The 21,556-nt window shown below is 42.0% G+C and overlaps 1 protein-coding gene across 8 annotated transcripts in view; it reads right to left on the reverse strand.

Annotated features, from left to right (window-relative positions):
* Positions 1-21,556, reverse strand: part of htt (huntingtin) — a 241,245-nt gene that overhangs the window by 89,592 nt on the left and 130,097 nt on the right. For all 8 annotated transcript variants that reach the window (XR_006313622.1, XM_043703713.1, XM_043703763.1 and 5 more), the window contains exons 25-28: positions 13,222-13,373; positions 8,589-8,785; positions 7,279-7,405; positions 4,951-5,078 (exon numbers count right to left, since the gene is read on the reverse strand). Coding sequence is in view for 7 of the 8 variants with exons in the window: in XM_043703713.1 (XP_043559648.1) it covers positions 4,951-5,078; positions 7,279-7,405; positions 8,589-8,785; positions 13,222-13,373 (604 nt within the window). In the remaining variant the exon portion in view is untranslated. The remainder of the gene's footprint in view (positions 1-4,950; positions 5,079-7,278; positions 7,406-8,588; positions 8,786-13,221; positions 13,374-21,556) is intronic.

Below are 21,556 nucleotides of genomic sequence, written 5' to 3' on the forward strand. Positions count from 1 at the left end.
TTAGGGTTTCTGGCTGTGTTTGGTCTGCTTGTCGTGATTTGTTCTTGAGGAATCTGCGCACTGTTTTTTTGAGTATCCGTTCTTCTTGAATACGTTGTATAGGTGGTTCTCCTCTGTTTTTTGAAGTTCGTCAGTGCTGCAGTGTGTGGTGGCTCGTTGGAATAGTGTTCTGATACAGCTTAGTTTGAGAGAGTTGGGATGGTTGCTGGTGTAGTTGAGTATTTGGTCAGTGTTTGTCGGTTTTCTGTATACGCAGGTTTGTAATTCTCCCTTGTCCTTTCTTTCTACTGTGACATCCAGAAATGTGAGTTTGTTGTCAGTTTCTTCCTCCGTGGTGAACTTTATGCCTGTGAGGGTGTTGTTGATGATGTTAAATGTCTCTTCTATCTTGTTTCGTTTTGTGATGACAAAGGTGTCATCTACGTAGCGAACCGAGATTTTTGGTTTGATGGTTGGTAGGGCTGTTTGTTCTAGCCTTTGCATTACCGCTTCTGCTATGAATCCTGATAGCGGAGATCCTACGGGTGTGCCGTTGGTTTGTTTGTAAACTATGTTGTTGAAAGTGAAGTGGGTGGAGAGGCACAGGTCCACTAGCTTCATGATACTTTCGTTGGTAATGTGATTGATGGTGGTTGGTGTGTGTGTGTGTGTCTGTGTGATGGTCTGTTCTAAAAGTGTGGTGAGTGTTTCCTTTGCTAGGTCGACGTTAATGGAGGTGATCAGTGCTGTTACGTCGAATGAGATCTTTGCTTCGTCTTCCTCTATTTTGGCGTTTTTGATGATTTTTATGAATTCCTGGGTGGAGTGGATGGAGTGCTGTGACTCTTCTACTAGGTACTTCAGTCTTGCGTGTAGCTCTTTGGCCAGACTGTAAGTTGGTGTTCCGTGTAGTGAGACTATAGGTCAACTACACCAGCAACCATCCCATCACACACAAACGAAGCTGCATCAGAACACTATTCCAACGAGCCACCACACACTGCAGCACAGACGAACTTCGAAAAACAGAGGAGAACCACCTATACGACGTATTCAAGAAGAACGGATACTCAAAAAACAGTGCGCAGATTCCTCAAGAACAAACCACGACAAGCTGACAAAACACAGCCAGAAATCCTAACCACCTTACCATATATTAAGTAGTTTCAGAAATGACAGCCAGACTACTGAGACCCCTCGGAATCCTAGTAGCACACAAACCCACCAACACACACAAACAAAAACTAACAAACTTAAAAGACCCAGTACAACCCATGGACAAAACCAACGTCATCTATAAAATTCCATGCAAGGACTGCCACAAACGCTACATAGGACAAACAGGAAGAAAGTTAGCCACCAGGATACATGAACACCAGCTAGCCACAAAAAGACACGACCCCCTCTCCCTCATAGTCCTACACACGGATGAAAAAAAACCACCATTTTCGACTGGGACAACACATCTATCCTGGGACAGGCTAACCAAAGACATGCCAGAGAATTCCTAGAGGCCTGGCACTCCAACCACAATGCCATAAACAAACACAGATCTAGATGCCATCTATCAACCCCTCAGAAAACGAACAGCAAATGACATCACCACAAACCCCAGGAACCCCATCCAGGAGAAAGATATAAATAGAAAGCAGGAGACAATAGCTTCGCTTCACTTGGAGGTCGCCCTGATGATGTTACCTAGCCAGGTAATGAAACGTCTGGATATCAAACCTACAGCTCAGCGAGCAAACCTACACCCTAAACCTCAACCTGAGCTACAAACCTTCACAAACCTTGCAAAGACCTTGGCGTGCAGGTTCATAGTTCCTTGAAAGTGTATTCGCAAGTAAATAGGATATTGAAGGCGGCGTTTGGTATGCTTTCCTTTATTTATCAGAGCACTGAGTATAGGAGTTGGGAAGTCATGTTGCTGCTGTACAGGTCATTGGTTGGGCCACTTTTGGAATATTACATGCAATTCTCAACTCCCTGCTATAGGAATGATGTTGTGAAACTTGAAAGGATTCAGAAAAGATTTAAGAATGTTGCTAGGGTTGGAGAGTTTGAGCTAGAGGAAGAGGCTGAGTAGGCTGAGGTTGTTTTCTCTAGAGTAACAGAGGCTATGGGGTTACCTTGAAGAGTTTATAAAATCATAAGGGGCATGGATAGGGTAAATAGACAAGGTATTTTCTCTAGTTTGGGAGAGTTCAGAACTAGAGGGTATAGGTTTCATTCTCAGTCAAGTAATACTCTGCTTTTTTTCTTGCTGCCAAAGTAAACTTGGTCACATTACTCTCCAATTGCCAGATTTTTTGCCCAATCATCCACAAATGCCTTACATCCTAGAAACATTAAAAACAGAAGGGCCATTCAGCCCTTCAAACCTGCTTTGCCATTCAGTATGATCATGGCTGATCATTCAACTCGGTACCCTATGATCCCTATAGCCCTGAGAATAATATCTAATGCTTTATTGAAAACATGCAATGTTTTGCCTCAACTGCTTTCTGTGGCAGAGAATTCCACAGGCTCACCATTCTGGGTGAAGAAGTTTTTCATCTCAATTCAACATGACCTGCCCCATATCCTTCGACTGTGACCCCTCATTCTGGACTCCCCAATCATTAACATCTTTCTTGTGCTTGCCCTGTTTGGTTCTGTTAGAATTTGATAGGCTTCATTCTTCGAAACATCTGTGACTAGTCCTAATTGATCCAGTTTATCCTTGTATGTTATCCTGCCATTACCAGGAATCAGTATAACAAACCTTTAGTGAACTCCCTCCAAATTCAAAGCATTCTCAGATCGGGAAGCCAAAACTGTGCAGAATACTCCAGGTGTGGCCTCACCAACTGCAACAAGACATCCCCGCTCCTGAACTCGAAACATCGTGCTCTGAAGGCCAACACGCTATTTGTACTCTTCACAGTCTACTGCACCCACATGCTTACTATCAGTGTCTGGTGTACGAGGACAGTCTGCTCTCGTTGCACCTTCTCCATCAATCTCTAGAACTATAATGATCCGCCTTCCCGTTTACGTTCCTACTTTGCTTTGTACTGCCTGCAAATTTAACTCCCATTCCTTTGCTACCCTCAAAGGTCATTGACATAAATATAAAAAAAGTTGATATCCTCCAAGGAGAAAAATACCGACTTAGGCAGTCCCTGGTTTTTGTCAGCCAGCGAATCTTCTATGCATGCTAATACTTTAGTCTTAGATCATGAGCTCCTACTTTACACTATAACCGTTCACGTGGAACCTTGTCAAATGACTTTGAAAAAAACATCTACAAGACACCCCAAACTTAGTTCACAGCACATGCTCCTCTTTCAAAGAACTCCAATAAATAGGCTTTTGCAAAATTACTGCCCAGCCACTGAGTAATCTTGTAATTATGTATGTTGAGTATAACGGAGGAAAAGAAAATGACATTTTGTCAACATTTTTTGTCTTACATTTAGCAGTACATTTGCAAGAGAACTAACATTACATTTTTATACTGTAGAGAAGGGTGCTGATTGGTAGAGGCATTGCCATAGAGAATACCCTAGTAACAACGACAGTTAACTGTCAGGCTTGGTTTAAATTTCAGCCAGGTATGTTGACTCTGATCAGTCACAGCTTTGCCCTGAGAAATGAACCAGAAAATAGTTGTCACAGATTAGATTAGATTCCTACAGTGTGGAAACAGGCCCTTTGGCCCAACCAGTCCACACCAACCCTCCGAAGAGTAACCCACCCAGACCCATTTCCCTCTGACTAATGCACCTAACACTATGGGCAATTTAGCATGGCCAATTCACCTGACCTGCACAGCTTTGGACTGTGGGAGGAAACCGGAGCACCCGGAGGAAACCCATGTAGACATAAGGAGAATGTGCAAACTCCACACAGACCGTCACCAAAGGCTGGAATCAAACCTGGGACCCTGGTGCTGTGAGGCAGCAGCGCTAACTACTGAGCCACCGCGCCATATTCTCTTAAGTTAAATTGGCTATTCTCAAACATTTATTTGACACGACTTTGAGAATTACCTATAGAATCAGCTTTCAAGTAGACATTACAATTCCTGGTAACTCCAATCAGAGTCTTTCACCAATGATTTTAAATCTACGATCGACAATTATTCACCCACCTGCGAAAAAGGGCATTTGGAAAAGTCAAGGGAGTAGGAGCTGCTCTGATAGAGTCAAGGTTAGAGTGATGCGAGAAAAGCACAGCATCGGAGGAGCCAGAAAATCGACGTTTCGGGCAAATGCCCTTCATCAGGAAGGGCTCATTCCTGTTGAAGGGCTCCTGCCCGAAACATCGATTTTCCGGCTCCTCAGATGCTGCCTGACCTGCTGTGCTTTTCCAGCACCATTTTAACCTTGACTCTGATCTTCAGCATCTGCAGTCCTCACCTTTTACCAAGCTGCTCTTATTGACACCGGACATAGTCACAACAAACCATTTGTCTTCCTTCTGTTATTGTGTTAAATCAACTCAGGGTTATCTGATCCCAAAAGAACAATACAGACTTTTTCAACTGTTCTTCATAACTGAAGCTCCTTTTCCTGATATCATCCTGACACTCTAAGGCTTGAGAAGCAAAGCACAGATTTTCCACAAAATCAAAGTGTTGCTTTAGGCATTCAACCACTGCCACCTCTATTTTTGTTTTGGACATTTAAAACTCATACAAAAAGTATTTACTTCCGTTCCAAATAGGATTCGAATTGGACATGAAACAATAACACTGTTTCAAACTCCACAGAAGCTACAAGACCTGAGTTTTTCAGGCACTTCATTTTTATTCCTGATTTCCAACATCAACTGTATTTGACTTTTATAAAAATAAGGGTATCAATCATACCCAGAATAGACAAACAGGCCAGCGGAACCTTCTCTGACACTAAATTACTTGTTATGTGAAATTACATTAGGAGTAGGTGGTGTGGGGGTAAAACAGTCCATTTGTATTGGTACCTTGTAGTTTGCATACGTTGCCTTCAAGACGTCATGCAGCTTCAGATACGGAGGCAGGTGATAAAAACTGCCAAGCGAGGTGGACTTGCTTGTTGGTGCAGCTCCAACAGCATCTGTAGGCCTGGCAGCTGCAAACAGAATAAATAACACACAAAAACACTAAGCAAACATTTTTTAAAAATCCCTCTCCTGGTTATAGCAGGAGAACCAAACAGCAGAGCACACTTTTGTTTTAAAGACAGCCTTTTTTTCCATTTATTCATGGGAAGTGGGTATCACTAGCTTGATAGCATTTATTGACATCTCCAATGCCCTGGAAGAGGTGGTAGCGAGCTATAATTTGTAATCACTACAGCCCCAGAGGCTTAGAGAAACCCACAATGCAGTCAGCAAGAGACTTCCAGGACTGTGACCAAGCTACTGAAAAGAAATGGTCATAGTTAGGATGCTGTGTGGTTTGGAGGGGAACCTGTAGCAAGTGATATCCACTTGCATCTAGTGCCCTCTTTTTTTCTAGGTGGTACAGGTCGCAGGTTTCAAAGGTGCTGTTGATGGAGCCTGCATTGCATCTTGCAGATAGTACAAACTGCTACCACTGTCTGTCAGTGATGCAGTAAGTGAATGGCATGCTAATCAAGTGGTATAATGCGTCGTGGATGATAAACTTCTGGACTCCTACTGCAGCTGCACACATCCAGGTAAGTGAAGAGTATTCCATCACACTCCTGACTTGTGCCTTGTTGATGGTGGACTGAAATTGGAGAGATTGGAGGCAAATTACTCACCAGAGAAGTGCACAACCTCCACCTGTAGCCATAATATTTATCTGGCTAATCCAGTTTATGGTAATCCCCAGGATGTTGATCATGGGGTGCTCAGCAATGATAATGCAATTGAACAGATATGGGCAATGGTCTGATTCCCTCTTGCAGATACAAGTATGACCACAACTACCAATTCAGAGTATCCCAGGACCTGTTCTCTATAGAAGACCTACTTCTCTCAAGTCTGCCCTTACTCTGCCCATTCCAATCATGTCTCCATGTTTCCTTGGTTGCACATTAAACCTGTCCAAAAATATGTCAAGTTCTCTCTGCTAATTATTCCACATGACAGTGTGCTCCACATTCTCACCATGTTTTGTCAAAAAAAAACTGCTTACTCTTTGTTTTTTTTGATCTATTAGCAGCTATCAACTTACGTCTCTTAACTCTGCACTTAGACAGAATGAACTATCACCACCATATCAAACCATTGCACAAATCTAAAAATCATTTATTAGACCATGAGTTGCTTTGCCAGGATCTTAAAAACAAAGCCCCAGTCTGCCTCATCAAACTGAAGCATTCAATTCCAAATAGTCTCAGAAACCTTTCCTATTCTTTCTTTCCCCTGAAAAGGTGAGGCAGAGCTGGTATCTGCCTGCAGCACACGTCACTCTTGTGACCTTGTGCATTTGTGTTTGGCACACACTCCATCCAAAACTGTTGCAAGAACTTTTTTTAGTTAAATGGATAAACACAGATAATGTTGCTAAAACTCGGCTTTTCATTATCAAAGTATCAATCCTACTAATTTAAGGTGCGAAATTCACTAAGATTGCCCGTTCCTCATCCATAAATTCTTCTCAGAATTGTAGAAAATGAATAAATCTGACAAAGCTTGACAAGCGTATAGCCCTAAACTGAAAGCAAAATGCCGCAGATCTTGAAAAACTAGAACGCACACCCCTCCATGAAGAAAGATGATCTAGTCATCAGAGTCGTGTTTGTGAGACCTTACTACATACAGATTAACACATTTTCCTACATTACACCAGTAACTGCACTGCAAACAAAACATTTCATTGCCTGTAAAGTGCTTTGGAGTATCCTGAGCTTTTGAAAGGCGTTAGAAGATGATGGTAATCTAGCATTCATGGCCCCTGAACTAATAATCCAGAGGCCAAAGCTAATGCTCTGGGACATGGGTTCAAATCTCACCATGGTAACTGGTAGAATTTAAATTCAACTAATAAATCCGGAATTAAAAATCTAACCTCAGTAATGGTGACGAGCTGCAATGGTCATAAAAACCCAATTATTTATTAAGTTAGGGAAGGGAATCTGCTGTCCTCACCTGGTCTGGCTGATGGACTCAATTGCTCTCGAAAATTACCAAGCAAAGCACTCAACTTCAAAGGCAATTGGAGATGGGCAATTAATGCTGACCTTGCTAATGACACCCAGATTCCACAGCAGAATTTTTAAAAAACACAAGCTCTGACCTTTAAACTTTCCAAGTGATAGCCACTGCCCAACACTGAGACAGATATACATCTTTTCTCACCTGGGTTGGATTCAGTAATTTTCTTTGGACTCATTGGTGCAGTTGCCTGCTCTGCTGACTCCCTCTCCTTTCCCTTGCGTCTGATCGGGCTGAGGGACGGCGTATTGGCAAGTGAAGGGAGAGTTGCCTGAGAAGTAAAACACATTGAAGCAGTAGCACAAAAGTCAATGCTCAAGTTGAGATAAATTGCATTTTATGAAGGTAACAGTGCACTTTTCTACAAAGTTATCACAATCACTGCAAGATTATGAACAATTATTAGGCTCTGTAATCCAAAACTTGTTTTCCTGCCTGAATTTTAAAACATCGAATTAACTTCAATGTTTATAGTACCTTGTAACCCAAATGTTTCCAAGTTATCTAGTTGTGTAAAGGCTTTATGGCAAAGCTAAATGTGAAATCATACTGTCAATTGAGGTTTAATTGTACAATCAAATCATGCTGCATTAAGCAGTGTAGAAGCAGTTCCAAATCAACATTGTGAAGGGAATCAGATATATACTTCAAAAAGAAAATCTGGATAATAAACAGAGTAGATAAAGGATGTGGAAGTAGTAGAATGTATAAAGGATGAGTTGAATAGCTCTTCTGATGTGCCAGTATTAGGTCACCTTCTGTACTGTAAGAGCCAATCATTCTATGACAGTTTATCATAGGGCAGAGTCTGAGAAAGGAGAGTGCGAGGTCTTTCAGATTTAAACCCTTGCCTGGACTGAGTTCTAATTTCAGCATGGACACTGAAAAGTGGTTTTAGCTCCTCAGAGTAGAGGAAGTGATGAGGGCTTTTGTTTCAGATTACTGCCTGAAGACACGTGCATGAAGTAGCAATGGGCATAGGTCAACGAGGACCAAAGTAGCAAATGAGTCCTTGACTCTCATTACTCAGACTCCTGGATGACAAATGGCCTCACAGATGATGACCCTATAGATGCGTAAAACAAGCAAACAATCAGTGTCTTTGGAAAGATGAGGCTAAAACAAGGTGAATAGGAGGATGGAGAAAGGAAACCACAGAATGATGTAAGGTACAGGAATAGGAAATGGTTTTCCAATCTCTTGAGGCTTCTCCGCCATTCATCAAGATCATGCTCTACCTCAACTGCACTGCACCATTCAATCTGCATATCCTTTTTGTGTACATATACTCTGTACTATACATCTAAACAGTAGAGATACTAAAATTGCTATAACTCATGCTACACCTATTGCATATTACCACTCTGGAACAATACGTTGAAGTGTCTTAATTCAGGTCACTTTCTGATATTGATCCTCTTTCGATTTTAAATAGTAATTTAAAATACATATACCTTCATCGCAGGCCCCGGTGCAACATCATCGATGACATGTGCACAGATATTGATGACCTTCATCAGGTGAGAGAATAGCTGTTCCACCATCACAACCAAAGTTCTGTCAGCCAAGGCAGGCCATGGCTCTTCAGGTTTGGTGGTTGTACTATCATCCTCATTGCCCCACGGATTCTTCAGTGATTTGGGTGCAATAGCTGCCAATAAAACAAAAGCATTATATAAAGATTAAGCTCATTCCTCCAATAATTGGGCCTCAGAGGGAACAATGCTAGCAATTAGTTTAGCTGATCAGGAGTGAGGCAGAAATAAAGTCGCTGGATTTGTACTCCAGAGGCCCAGGATAATTCTTTGGGAACGTTAGTTCAAATCCCACCATAGCAACGAGTGGAATCTAAAATCTTACCTCCCTAATGATACTTCATGGAGGTAACATCAACTCTTGTAAAAACCCATCTGGTTCACAAATATCCTTCAAGGAAAGAAATTTGCCTTCCTTACCCAGCCTGGCCTAGATGTGACCCATAGCCATACGATGACTCTTAACTGCCCTCTGAAATGAGTAAGCAAACCACTCAATTCGAGGGCAATTAGGGATGAGTAACATATGCTGGCCTTGCCAGCAATACCCACAGCCCAAAGAAGAAAAATAATCTTCATTTCTTTCCTAATGGCATTGCTTGAAGGATGAGCACTGCCCAGAGAAGTGGGAGTTTCTTCTTGTTCAAAGTGCACCTGGGTTAGGGAAGGTGGAGCAGAAAATAAACCATCTCTATCTCTGATTGTTAACTGTAATCAGCAACCCTGTTTAAAGTGTTTACAGGATTTTTGAAGTCAATAACATCAGACAGCACCCATCTCAAACTGATGGCTCAATTAAACATCAGTGCCTCTGGCTATTAAGTATTTAGCTACAACGTGTGCCAACTAAAATTACATATGGCTTGGTTAGGATGCAAAACTTTCTGAACGAGAGCTGAAAGTTTCATCAAGTGCAGGAAAGCTCACAGCTCCTCCATTACCTGCATTCTGGGAACATTACTGATGTAATCACCAAATGAGGATAGCATGAAGTTGTGCTATCAATCCAACCTTGGATTGTGACAATAGCTGAAATAGAAGAAACAAACGTGGGCTGTGCAGAATATACAAATGAGAAAAACTGCACAAGCACAGAGGCCTCAAAAGCAGACTTCCAAAATTGGGGGTACTATCCATGCATTTTCATTAAATCCACAACAAACCGCCTCAGGCGACTGACTGTGTGGAGTTTGCACATTCTCCCCGTGTCTGTGTGGGTTTCCTCCGGGTGCTCCGGTTTCCTCCCACAGTCCAAAGATGTGAATGTCAGGTGAATTGGCCATGCTAAATTGCCCGTAGTGTAAGGTGAAGGGGTAAATGTAGGGTGATGGGTGGGTTGCACTTCGGCGGGTCGGTGTGGACTTGTTGGGCCGAAGGGCCTGTTTCCACACTGTAAGTGATCTAATCTAATCTAATCTAAACCAGAACAATCATAAGTAAAGGAAACAAAATCCTCCAGGTGGAAAGAAGGGAAACATCTACAGGAAGTTAGTTTTCCTTTTGCATTTATTAGCAATACTTACATGGAGTGGATGTATCGTTGGCGAAGCCATCAGTTACTGACCATCTCCAATTGCATAGAGATAGGTGTATGGGTATTTGAAAGGTGTAAATTATAGATCGCTTAGTATGGCAGCAAGCTAAAAGGAGGGTCTGTGGCTGCATCTGTACCTAGTTCACCAATCTCAGATGGACAGGAATTATAAAGTCAGATTGTAGCAGCAGCAAAAGACTGTTCAGTCCATTGAATCTGCTCTGCTATTCAGCGAGATCATGGCCAATCTGATCATCCTCATCTCCACTTCCCTGCTTTTCCCCAATAACCCTCAATTGCCTGGCTGATTATAAATTGATTTCAGCCCCTAACATACTGATGAGCCAGCCTCTACAGTTTTCTGTGGTAACAAATTCCACAGAATGACCACCCATGTAGTCTATTTTCTAAATGGGGAAAGGCTTCAGAAATCTGAAGCACATAGTGACTTGGGTGTTCAGGATTCTTTTAAGATTAATGTGCAGGTTCAGTTGTCAGTTAGGAAGACAAATGAGAGGGCAAGAATACACGAGCAGACATGTACTGCTGAGGCTGTATATGGGTCTGGTCAGAGTTGAAAAATGTGGTGCTGGAAAAACACAGCAGGCCAGGCAGCATTCGAGGAGTAGGAGAAAAAAGATTGCAGGTCAAGAGGGCAGGGCTGAATCCGAGGGTTGGAACTGAGATAAGGTGGTGGGGGGGAACTGAGGAAGCTGGAGAAATCTACATTCATCCCATGTGGTTGGAGGGTTCCTAGGTGGAAGATGAGGCGCTCTTCCTCCAGGCGTCGTGCGGCCAGGGTCTGGTGATAGAGGAGGCCAAGGACCTGCATGTCATTGGCAGAGTGGGAGGGGGAGCTAAAGTGTTACCCACAGGGCTGTTCGGTTGGTTGGTGCGGGAGTCCCAGAGGTGTTCCCTGAAACATTCCGCAAGTAGGCGGCCTGTCTCCCCAATGTAGAGGAGTCTGGTCAGACCACATTTGGAATAAACGCAAGTGGTTTCGGGCCCTATATCTAAGGAAGGATACACTGGTCTTGGAGGGGGTTCAAAGGAGGGTCACAAGAATGATCCCGGAAGTAAAGGGCTTGATGTATGAGAAGCAGTTGAGGACTCTGGGTCTGTGCTCACTAGAGTTTGGAAGGGTGAGGGGAGATACATACTGACGAATGAGAGGCCTCAATAGAGTGGATGTGGAGAAGATGTTTTCACTAGTGAGAGAGACTAGAACCCAAGGGCACAGCCTCAGAGTGAAGGAATGACCCTTCAGAATGGAGATGAGGAGGAATTTCTTCAGCCAGAGGGTAGTGAATCTGTGGAACTCATTGCAATAGAGGGCTATGGAGGGAGAGGCCATAAGGCCATAAAACACGGAGCAGAAATTAGGCCATTCAGACCATTGAGTCTGCTCCACCATTCAAATATGGCTGACAAAGTTTCTCAACCTCATTCTCCCACTTTCTCCCTGTAACCCTTGATCCTCAAGAACCTATCTATCTCAGTCTTAAATATACTCAATAACCTGGCCTCCACAGCCTTCTGTGGCAATGAATTCCATAGACTCACTTCTCTCTGGCTGAAGAAGTTTCTCCTAATTCCATTCTAAAAAGTCTTCCCTTTACTCTAAGACTGTGCCCTTGGGTCCTCGTCTCTCCTACCAATGGAGACATCTCGCCAACATCTACTCTGTCCCTGCCATTCAGTATTCTGCATATTTCAATTAGATTCCACCTCCCTCCCATCCTTCTAAACTCGAAATATAGACTCAGATTCCTCAAACATTCTTCATATGTTAAGTTTTTCATTCCTTGGACCATTTTCATTAACCTTCTTGAGTCATTGAGTATATTTAAGACAGAGATGGATAAATTTTCGATCACTAAGGGGGATCAATTGTTATGGGGAGAAGGAGAATAGGGTTAAGAAGCATATCAGTCATGATCAAATGGCGGAGCAGACGATGGGCTAAATGGCCTCTGTTCCCTTATCTTATGGTCTCCAAGAGAACAAAACACTTTCTATCCCAGTTCTAACTGGGAACCCCCTATTGAGATTAAGCAAGCTGGTCCTCTGCTATGCCACAAGGGGAAACACCGCTCTGCATTTACCCTGTCATGCCCCAAAGTTTTAATGAGATTGTGTCTCATTCTTTTCAACTCAGATGCGTGCAGACCAAAACCACTCAAACTCGCCTCATAGGAAAATCCCTCCATATGGGCGATCAACTTAGTTTATCTTTTCTGGATTGTCTCCAATGCCTGTATAATAGTCCTTAGATGAGGGGACAAAAACTGGTCAGAGTTTTCTGGATTTGGCAATATTGCCCTATTTTTATACCAGATTCCCTTTGAAATAAAGGCCAACATTCTATTTGCCTGGCCAAAAGTGAGGACTGCAGATGCTGGAAACCAGAGTTTAGATCAGAGTGGTGCTAGAAAAGCACAGCAGGTCAGGCAGCATCCGAGAAGCAGGAAAAATCGACGTTTCAGGCAAAAGCCCTTCATCAGGATTCTATTTGCCTGCCCTATGACCTGAACTTGTATGCTAGCTTTTCTTGGAGATTCCCGCATGTGGTTTTCCAAACCAGCCTCCACTGCAACGATCTGCAATCTTTCTCCATTGAAAATATTCAGCTCCTCTAGTCTTCCTGTCAAAATGCAGAAAGCTCACATATTCCCACATGATCTTCCATCTACCATGATCACAACCCTTCTAATTGGCCAAGTGTTCCTGGGTCAGAGGTTGGTTTGCTTCAAACTGAACAATCCAAATGAAACAAATGGGCTTTAGAAAGCTGGAAAAAAACCTGGCTTCATTGTTTGGTCTACAATGTGAGCTTCTGCAACCAAGTACATGCAATGCAATTTCGACATCTTCATGAGAACCAAGGAGAGAATTGACAAAATAAAATTCTATGCAACTATTTCTTTTCAAGAGTGTGAAAAAAGGACAATCTGTGGTAGGTACGCTGGTAAGCAACTCGGAATCTTAAACAGGAGATGGAGAAACAAGTCTATTTACCTGCCAGCAGGTTTCCAGACAATATTAAGGCATCCTGATGTGAAGAAAGATCCAAAGGAAACCAGGCTGAGGAAAGCAGAGACAGTATCATATTGACCATCCCCACAGTACAACTTTTACGCAGTTCATCCGTTGGACTGTTCTGTGATAAACTAGAAGTCAAAAGAATAAGTTGTTAACCTGATGCTAACCTGTTGTTAAAGAAATAGCAGCACATACAAAGTCTAACAAAAACTGAAATTATAACTAGAATCCATTAGACTCGGGTTTCAACCATTAGTTCGGTATGCATTCGTAGGATTGACCAGGCACAGTCAGGGCTGCTTGATTAAACAAGAGTGCTTTAGAGTGGAGCGAAATGAGGGATTTAGATGAGATAGGGACTAGGTGAAGTTAAAAGAACAAGTGCAGTGCTCAGTCTCAATCCGGGCAGTTCTACAAAGAAAGGTTGAGTAGGTTAGGTTTGTTTTCATTAGAAAAAAGGAGATTGAGGGGGGACCTGATTGAGGTTTACAAAATCACAAAGGGTATAGACAGGGTGGATAGAGACAAATTTTTTCCCAGGGTGAAGGATTCAATAACGAGAGGTCACGCTTTTGAGATGAAAAATGTTTAAGGGGGATACACGCAGCAAGTACTTCACACAGAGGGTGGAGGGCACCTGGAATGCATTGCCAGCAGTGTGGTAGAGGCAGGCATGGTAGATTCATTTAAGATTGTGTCTGGACAGATGCATGAGTAGGTGGGGAGCAGAGGGATACAGATGCTTAGGAATTGGGCGACAGGTTTAGACAGTAGATTTGGATCGGCTCAGGCTTGGAGGGCCAAAGGGCCTGTTCAAGCTGTAAATTTTCTTTCTTCTTTGTTTTTTGTGCTTAGTTCTTAAAATGACAGTCCCAAGGGAAACAGCCAATTGGTAAGTGATATCTGCAGAGTATTTTCATAAGTTTTAAAAGTTAAATATATTAGCTTAAATAAAGGTAGGGACTTTTGATTATAATACAAGTGTTTGAAACAAAGGAAGACCCCTAGCTTTCCTAAATCCTCTTAACTAGCTTAATCTAGAGAGAAGTCATGACAGAAGACCTCACACTCATGGTATGTTCCTCTGTTGCAGTGGGGAAAATAAGGGAGACTTCCAATGTCCCTGATGACTACATGTACAAGTAGTGTGTTCAGCTGCAGCGACTGGCTCACTGCTTTTCAGAGCTGGAGCTGCAGGTGGACTCAATGTGGAGCATCCGCAATGTTAAGAATGTCATGGATAGCACACTTCGTGAGATGGTCACATTGCAGCAAGGACTACACAGACAGAAAGAGAACGGATGATGATCAGATAAAGTAAAAGATTGAGAAACTTATCAACCATGACTGAATATCCTAAGTTCTGCTCGTATGTCTTATGGATTCAGTACGGAAGTGCAGAAATCCCCCTCTCAAACTGTTTGGATACTGTTGCAGGGGATTGGCCTCTCAGGGGAAAGCAGCATCGGCCAAGTTAATAACACCAAGGATGGCTTTGCTGCACAGAAGGGGAAGAAAATATGTGGCACGATAGCAATAGTGATAGGGGATTCAACAGTAAGGGGTACAGGTGGCTGCAGACATGAATCCAGGATGGTACGTTGCATTACTTGTACCAGGGTCAGGGATGTCAGAGAGCAGACGCAGGACATTCTGGAGCAAGAGGGTGAACAGCCAGTGGTTGTGGTATACACAGGTACCAACAGCGTGGGTGAACAAAGGGATGAGGACCTGAAAGCTGAATACAGGAAGTTAGGAGATAAATTAAAATGCAGGACCTCAAATGTCGCAATCTCAGGATTACTCCCTGTGCTATGTGCTAGCAAGAGCAGGAACAAGAGGACAGATCAGATGAATGCATGGCTGGAGAAGTGGTATACCAGGAAGATATTTAGATACTTGAGCCAGTTGGGACAGTTTCTGGAGAAGGTGGGACCTGCAAAAGCCTGGCAGGTTGCACCTGGGCAGATTTGGGACAAATACCTCGTAAGTGCATTTGCTAGTTCTGATGGTAAGGTTCTAAACTATTGTGGCAGGCGATGGAAACCAAAGTGCATACTTAGATGGATCAAAACCAGGTTAGGAAATGGGAGATAAAACATTAGTTAGTGATGTAGTCAGCGCCTCAGAAAGACAAAAGAAATGAGGATTAAAAAACATCCAAAGGATAGGGTTGGGCAGTTTATACTTCAATGCTAAGATTATTACAAACAAGGCAGATGATCTGAGGACACATATAGACACATTGTGCTGCAATGTTGTTGCTAGATCATAAATCTGATTAGAGGAGCAAAATTGGCAGTTCAATATCCTTGGATAGAGGTTTCAGCAGGAAAGAGTAGGTGACAAAAATAAGGAAGGGTAGCAGCATTGGTTGAAAAATCAATTACAGCTGTGAGAAAGGATGATATATCAAGAAAGTTAAAAAATTAGACTATATGGGTTAAAATAAAAAATAAATGAGGCAGTCACACTACAAGAATTATACTACAGGCTCCCAAATAGTGAGAGGGAGATAGAGGAACGCATATGTGGACAAATTCCTGCCTGAAGGAATAAGAGTAGTTATAATAGTTGACTTTAACTATCAACTGGGTTCAAACAATATGAGGGACAGTAAAGGGTAAAAAAATTCATGGATAGTGTCCAGGAAAATCCTTTTAAACAACTCAGTGACTAGCCCAATGAGAGGAGATGCAATTCTGGATTTAGTTTTCAGAAATGAAGATGGGCAAGGTGAGTGAAATGACACTGCACGACCATATTTCAGTTAGATTTAATACTTTTGTGGGAAAGGACAGAAAAATCAGGGGAAAAGTTGAAAACTGTGGTAAGACAAATTTTACAAAACTGCCAAGTTATTTGGCTGAGTAGAACTGGACAGGACTAAAAGGATAAATCAGTGCAAACGCTAAAATGTTAAAGCACAAAGCAGACACGTCCCCTCCAAAAATAAGTATGGTACTACCAAACCCACAGTTGTCTAGAAAAATACAGGTGAAGATTAAACAGAAAAAGAGAGTTTACACAGTCACATAAAACTCAACACTGCAGATAGCGTGGAGGAGTATAGAAAGTACAGGGATCAAATGGAAAAAGAAAAATCAGAAAACTTTAGAAACGGCACGAAAAAAAACTAGCAAGCAAACTAAAATAAAATTCAAAGATATTTTACTAGTATATAAAGAACAAAAGGATAGTTTAGTAGTATATAAAGAGCAAAAGGATAGTTAGGGAAAAATTGGGACCTATTAGAGATGAAGAAGGGAACTGTGAAGATGCAGAAGACAATGGGAAGAACTTAAATGAACTTTTTTATCTTCACATTCACAAAGGAAAGGGATGATGAGGCCATAGTAATTCAAGAGAATCAGTGTGAAATATCAGACAAAATAATCAATTGGACAGGAAGCATTAAAGGAATTGGAATCCTTGAAATTGTTAAGTCACCCAGGCCGGATAGATTGTTTCCTAGGATGTTTGAAGGCGGGGCAGGGAGGAAATAGCAGCTGCTCTGAGGATTATTTTCAATTTTCAGTAGACAGGTGAGGAGGAATGCAAGTGTGGTTCCGTTGCTTTAAAAAAGGTACAAAGGAAAGGCCAAACAATTAGAGGTCAGTTAGTCTTAGTCCGGTGGTGGGCAAATTGCTAGAGTCAATCTTGAGACATCGGAAAAACTGCCACTTAGAAAGACATAGACTAGTCAGTATGGCTATAAGGGAATATCATGCCTTACAAATTTGATTCAATTCTTTGACAAGGAGGATTAATGAAGGTAGTGCAGTGGATGTTGTCTACATGGATTTTAATAAGGCATTTGACAAAGTCAAACATGGCAGACCGGTCCAAAGAAAATGTTTATGGGATATAGGGTCTTGTACCAAATTGGATCCAAAGTTTGTTTAATAACAGGAACGAAAGGGTAATGGTCAATGGCTGCCCTTGTGAATGAAAACCTGTTTCAACTGGTATTCTGCATGATTTGACGTTGAGACTCCTTTGCTTGTATTATACGTTAACGATTTGGACTTGAACATAGAGGAGCACAACTGGAAAACTTGCAGATGACAAACATTAGCCATGTAGTGGATAGCATAATGCTTTGGAGCATGCAAGGATGATTTATTTGAATTGTAACTATGAGGAGAATTTGGATAGGTTGGGACTGTTTTTCTTGGGATAGAGATGGCTGAGGGTTGTCATGATTGAGGAATGCAAACTTGTGTAGACAGGAGAAACTGGTTTCCCTTGGCAGGGAATTAAAAAACCAGGGGTCAGATTCACACAAAAGTCGCAGAAAGATTGGAAAGGATACGAGGAATTTTTCTTTTGCCAAATGCAGAGGGTGCCAAGTGCCTGGCACTCACTGCCCGAGTTGGTGGTGTATAGAGACAGAGCACAGACACAGACCCTTCAGTCCAACCAGTCCATGCCGAACACAATCCCAAACTAAACTAGTCCCACCTGCCTGCTCCTGGCCCGAATCCTTCCAAACCTTTCCTATTCATGTATCCATCCAAATGTCTTTTAAACATTGTAATTGTACTTGCATTCACCACTTCCTCAGTAAGTTCATTCCACACACTTATCACATAAAACTCTCTGCTCTCACCTTAAAAATGTGCCTCCTGGTCATGGAATTCCCCAACTACCATTAACTCTATTGATACTTCTCATTATTTCATTTGGAACAGACCCTAAATTCTTTCAAAAAGTACCTGGATCTGCACCTGAGGAGCTGTAAGCTGCAGGGCTTTGGGCAGTGTGCAGGAGAATGCGATTAGAAAGGGCACGTGTGTATCTTTGAGTCAGCATCGATAAGGAGGACTGAATGGCCCCTTTCTGTGCGATATCATTTCTATAGTTCAGTGTATCCCATGCTTAGGCACTACTTGGGGACCACTGTACTAATACACTGCTATATAAGAGTCTTTGAGTCACACAGCACAGAAACAGACCCTTAGGTCTAACTTGTCCGTGCTGACCAAGTTTCCCCAAACAAAACTAGCTCCATTTGTCTGCATTTGGTCCATAACCTCTAAACTTTTCCTATTCATGTACCTGTCCAAATGTCTTTTGAATATTTTAACTGTTCCTGCAACTAACACTTAGACTGGTAGTTCATTCCACATACAAACCATGAGGGGAAAAAGTTGGCGCTCGGGTCCCTTTTAAATCTCTCTTCTCCCCTTGAAAATATGCCTCCTAGTTTTGAAATCCCCTACCTTGGGGAAAAGGCCTTTGCTATTCATCTATGCCCCTCATGATTTTATTGACCTCTAAGATCACCCCTCTATATCCTTCACTTCAGTGAAAAATGTCTCAGTCTATTTAGACTCTCCTTATAATTCAAACTCTCTAGTTGTGGTAACATCCTTGCAAATCTTTTCTGAATCCTCTCCAATTTAATAATATTCCTCCCATAGCAGGGCAACCAGACCGTACGCAGTACAAAGATTTATCCATTTAGTAATCTTTTGCTCAGTTTCCAACTCTGACCTGCAGCTTTGGCCATGCCTCTAACACCGCACGCATAATGTACTGTAATTTGTGCACACACATTTAATCAGTTTCACCTTTAAATTTGATACCCTGAGAGTGGGAGGTTGGGGGGGGGGGGGGGAGAGGAAAGAGGAGAGAAGAGGGTGCAGCTACAGTTAGTATAAACTTTAACTAACATTGAATTAGGGAGGTCAGAGTACTTAGTTGAACAGTTAATGATATGTTCTGAGGAAGGGTCACTGGACCGGAAACATTGACTCTGCTTTCTTTCTACAGATGCTGCCAGACCTGATGAGTTTTTCTGGCAATTTGATTTTGTTTCTGATTTCTAGCATCCGCAGTTCTTTGTATCTTTTTATTATATGTATACTTGTTCTTGTTTTCATTTTACTAAGTATAGCTGTTTCTGCCTGAAATCAACGCAATGCTTAAGACTCAATAATCAGAAAACCCTGAAATTGATTTTAATGCAAATGGGTCATGGTTATCACATTTTGAGTGTGGACGCTTTGAGTGGACATGACTGTACTAATAAAACTAGGAGGAAAATATATGCAACATCGACATCTGTAATAAACACAATGTCCACTGTTGTAACAAAGACTGTATACACTTGCAAATGGTATAATCTGAACTGAATCCCTGATTCTAAGATTTATAGGAGTCTCACTACAAGAACTATTTAATTTTTTCCCAGCAAGTTCACAAAGAATTATTTTAGCATTACCACCAAGGCCTTTAATAACTGGTTCAACTATGGCACAAAGATGTAGTCTATATTCTTCTTGAATGAAGGTCAAGTTTTAAAATTAGCAGAGTAATAGACAAAATAAAGAGGGATAGGACAGACAGAAGGATTATTTGCAGTTGACTGTAGAGGTTAAACTCTGGAAGCGTAAATATACTTCAATACTAAAACCAATTTTGGAGATATCAAGACAGCTGTCAGTTTGAAACAAGCTCTTGTCTTATTTTCTGTTGTTGATTTCTTACCACTTGAGAAAATCATAAAGAATACTTTAGAGGAAAAGTGGATAAATATTGGAAATAGACAACGGGAAGTGTGTGTATAATGAGAGATCTGAACTGCCAGTGAAAAGTTGGCAAGTATACATCCTACATCGCTTCTGTCAACTTCAGTTGTTCTCAGTACATGCACTTAACAGGTTCATAAAGATCTCTTCCTACTATTTTACCTGATGAATGGACTGCACTCAAAGTTCGTGATTTCAAATAAACCTGGTCCACAAAGTGACGACATGACTTCTGACCTTGTCCACCCCAGTCCAACACCAGCACCTCCACATCGTACTATTTTAACAGAAGATCTGACCTTTATGCGTTAATGGTTAATGTCTCCTTCAAAAACCATGAGCATGTTACCTTCAGTCAAACTGATACTGGGATAGATAGGTTTCTGAACTTTTAGGGAAACCAGGGAAATAAAGAGGTAGTGCAAAGTTGAAGATAAAGCTGAAGATCAACTACAATCAAAGTAACTAGGCTCAAAGGATCCTACGGTCCACTACTGCTCCTATTTCTAATGTTCAGAAACATATTAAACATTAGGAGACATGATTTGGAGATGCCGGTATTGGACTGGGGTGTACAAAGTTAACAATCACAACACCAGGTCACTTTTTTCCAAAAGTTCCGTACCCATAGGGAGGGCCTCAATCAGGACCTTGGGTTCATGTCACACTACAGGTGACCACCATTGCAACACACACACACACACACACATATATATGTTTGTGGGGTAAATTTGTACTTGCAGAATTACATTGCACTTTGCTCAAAAACTGCATGAATCCATGTAAGACTCTTAACTCATTTTTTAAGATTAGAATCAGTTTAAACATTATGGCACAGACAGGGAACACAGGGGGCTAACACCTTCAACATACTATCTGACTGACACCAATCGTTACAGTTAACCTGAGAATATAACTTTTAAATAAAGTTTTGTGATTTATATATGAAAGCAGTGAAACTAGTATGGTCATTCTAACAGATGAAAGACTCAACAAACAATCAAGGTAGTTTTCAATGTATAATTTCAGTTACATCACACTGTAAACTTTTGCTATAAATTCTGTGTCTTACAATTGTGTTCTTTGTTGTGGTTCTGTTCGCCGAGCTGGAAGTTTTTGTTGCAAACGTTTCGTCCCCTGCCTAGGCGACATCATCAGTGCTTGGGAGCCTCCTGCGAAGCGCTTCTTTGATGTTTCCTCCGGTGTTTATAGTGGTCTGTCCCTGCCGCTTCCGGTTGTCAGTTTCAGCTGTCCGCTGTAGTGGTTGGTATATTGGGTCCAGGTCGATGTGTTTGTTGATGGAGTTTGTGGATGAATGCCATGCCTCTAGGAATTCCCTGGCTGTTCGCTGGCTTGCCCTATGATAGTAGTGTTGTCCCAGTCGAATTCATGTTGCTTGTTGTCTGCGTGTGTGGCTACTAAGGATAGCTGATCGTGTCGTTTCGTGGCTAGTTGATGTTCATGTATGCGGATTGTTAGCTGTCTTCCTGTTTGTCCTATATAGCAACATGAATTCGACTGGGACAACACTACTATCATAGAGCAAGCCAGACAGAGAACAGCCAGGGAATTCCTAGAAGCATGGCACTCATCCACAAACTCCATCAACAAACACATAGACCTGGACCCAATATACCAACCACTACAGCGGACAGCTGAAACTGACAACCAGAAGCGGCAGGGACAGACCACTATAAACACCGGAGGAAACATCAAAGAAGCGCTTCGCAGGAGGCTCCCAAGCACTGATGATGTCGCCTAGCCAAGGGACGAAA

The sequence above is a fragment of the Chiloscyllium plagiosum genome, chromosome 2 (genome assembly GCF_004010195.1).
Source record: "Chiloscyllium plagiosum isolate BGI_BamShark_2017 chromosome 2, ASM401019v2, whole genome shotgun sequence".
Classification (NCBI taxonomy): Eukaryota; Metazoa; Chordata; class Chondrichthyes; order Orectolobiformes; family Hemiscylliidae; genus Chiloscyllium; species Chiloscyllium plagiosum.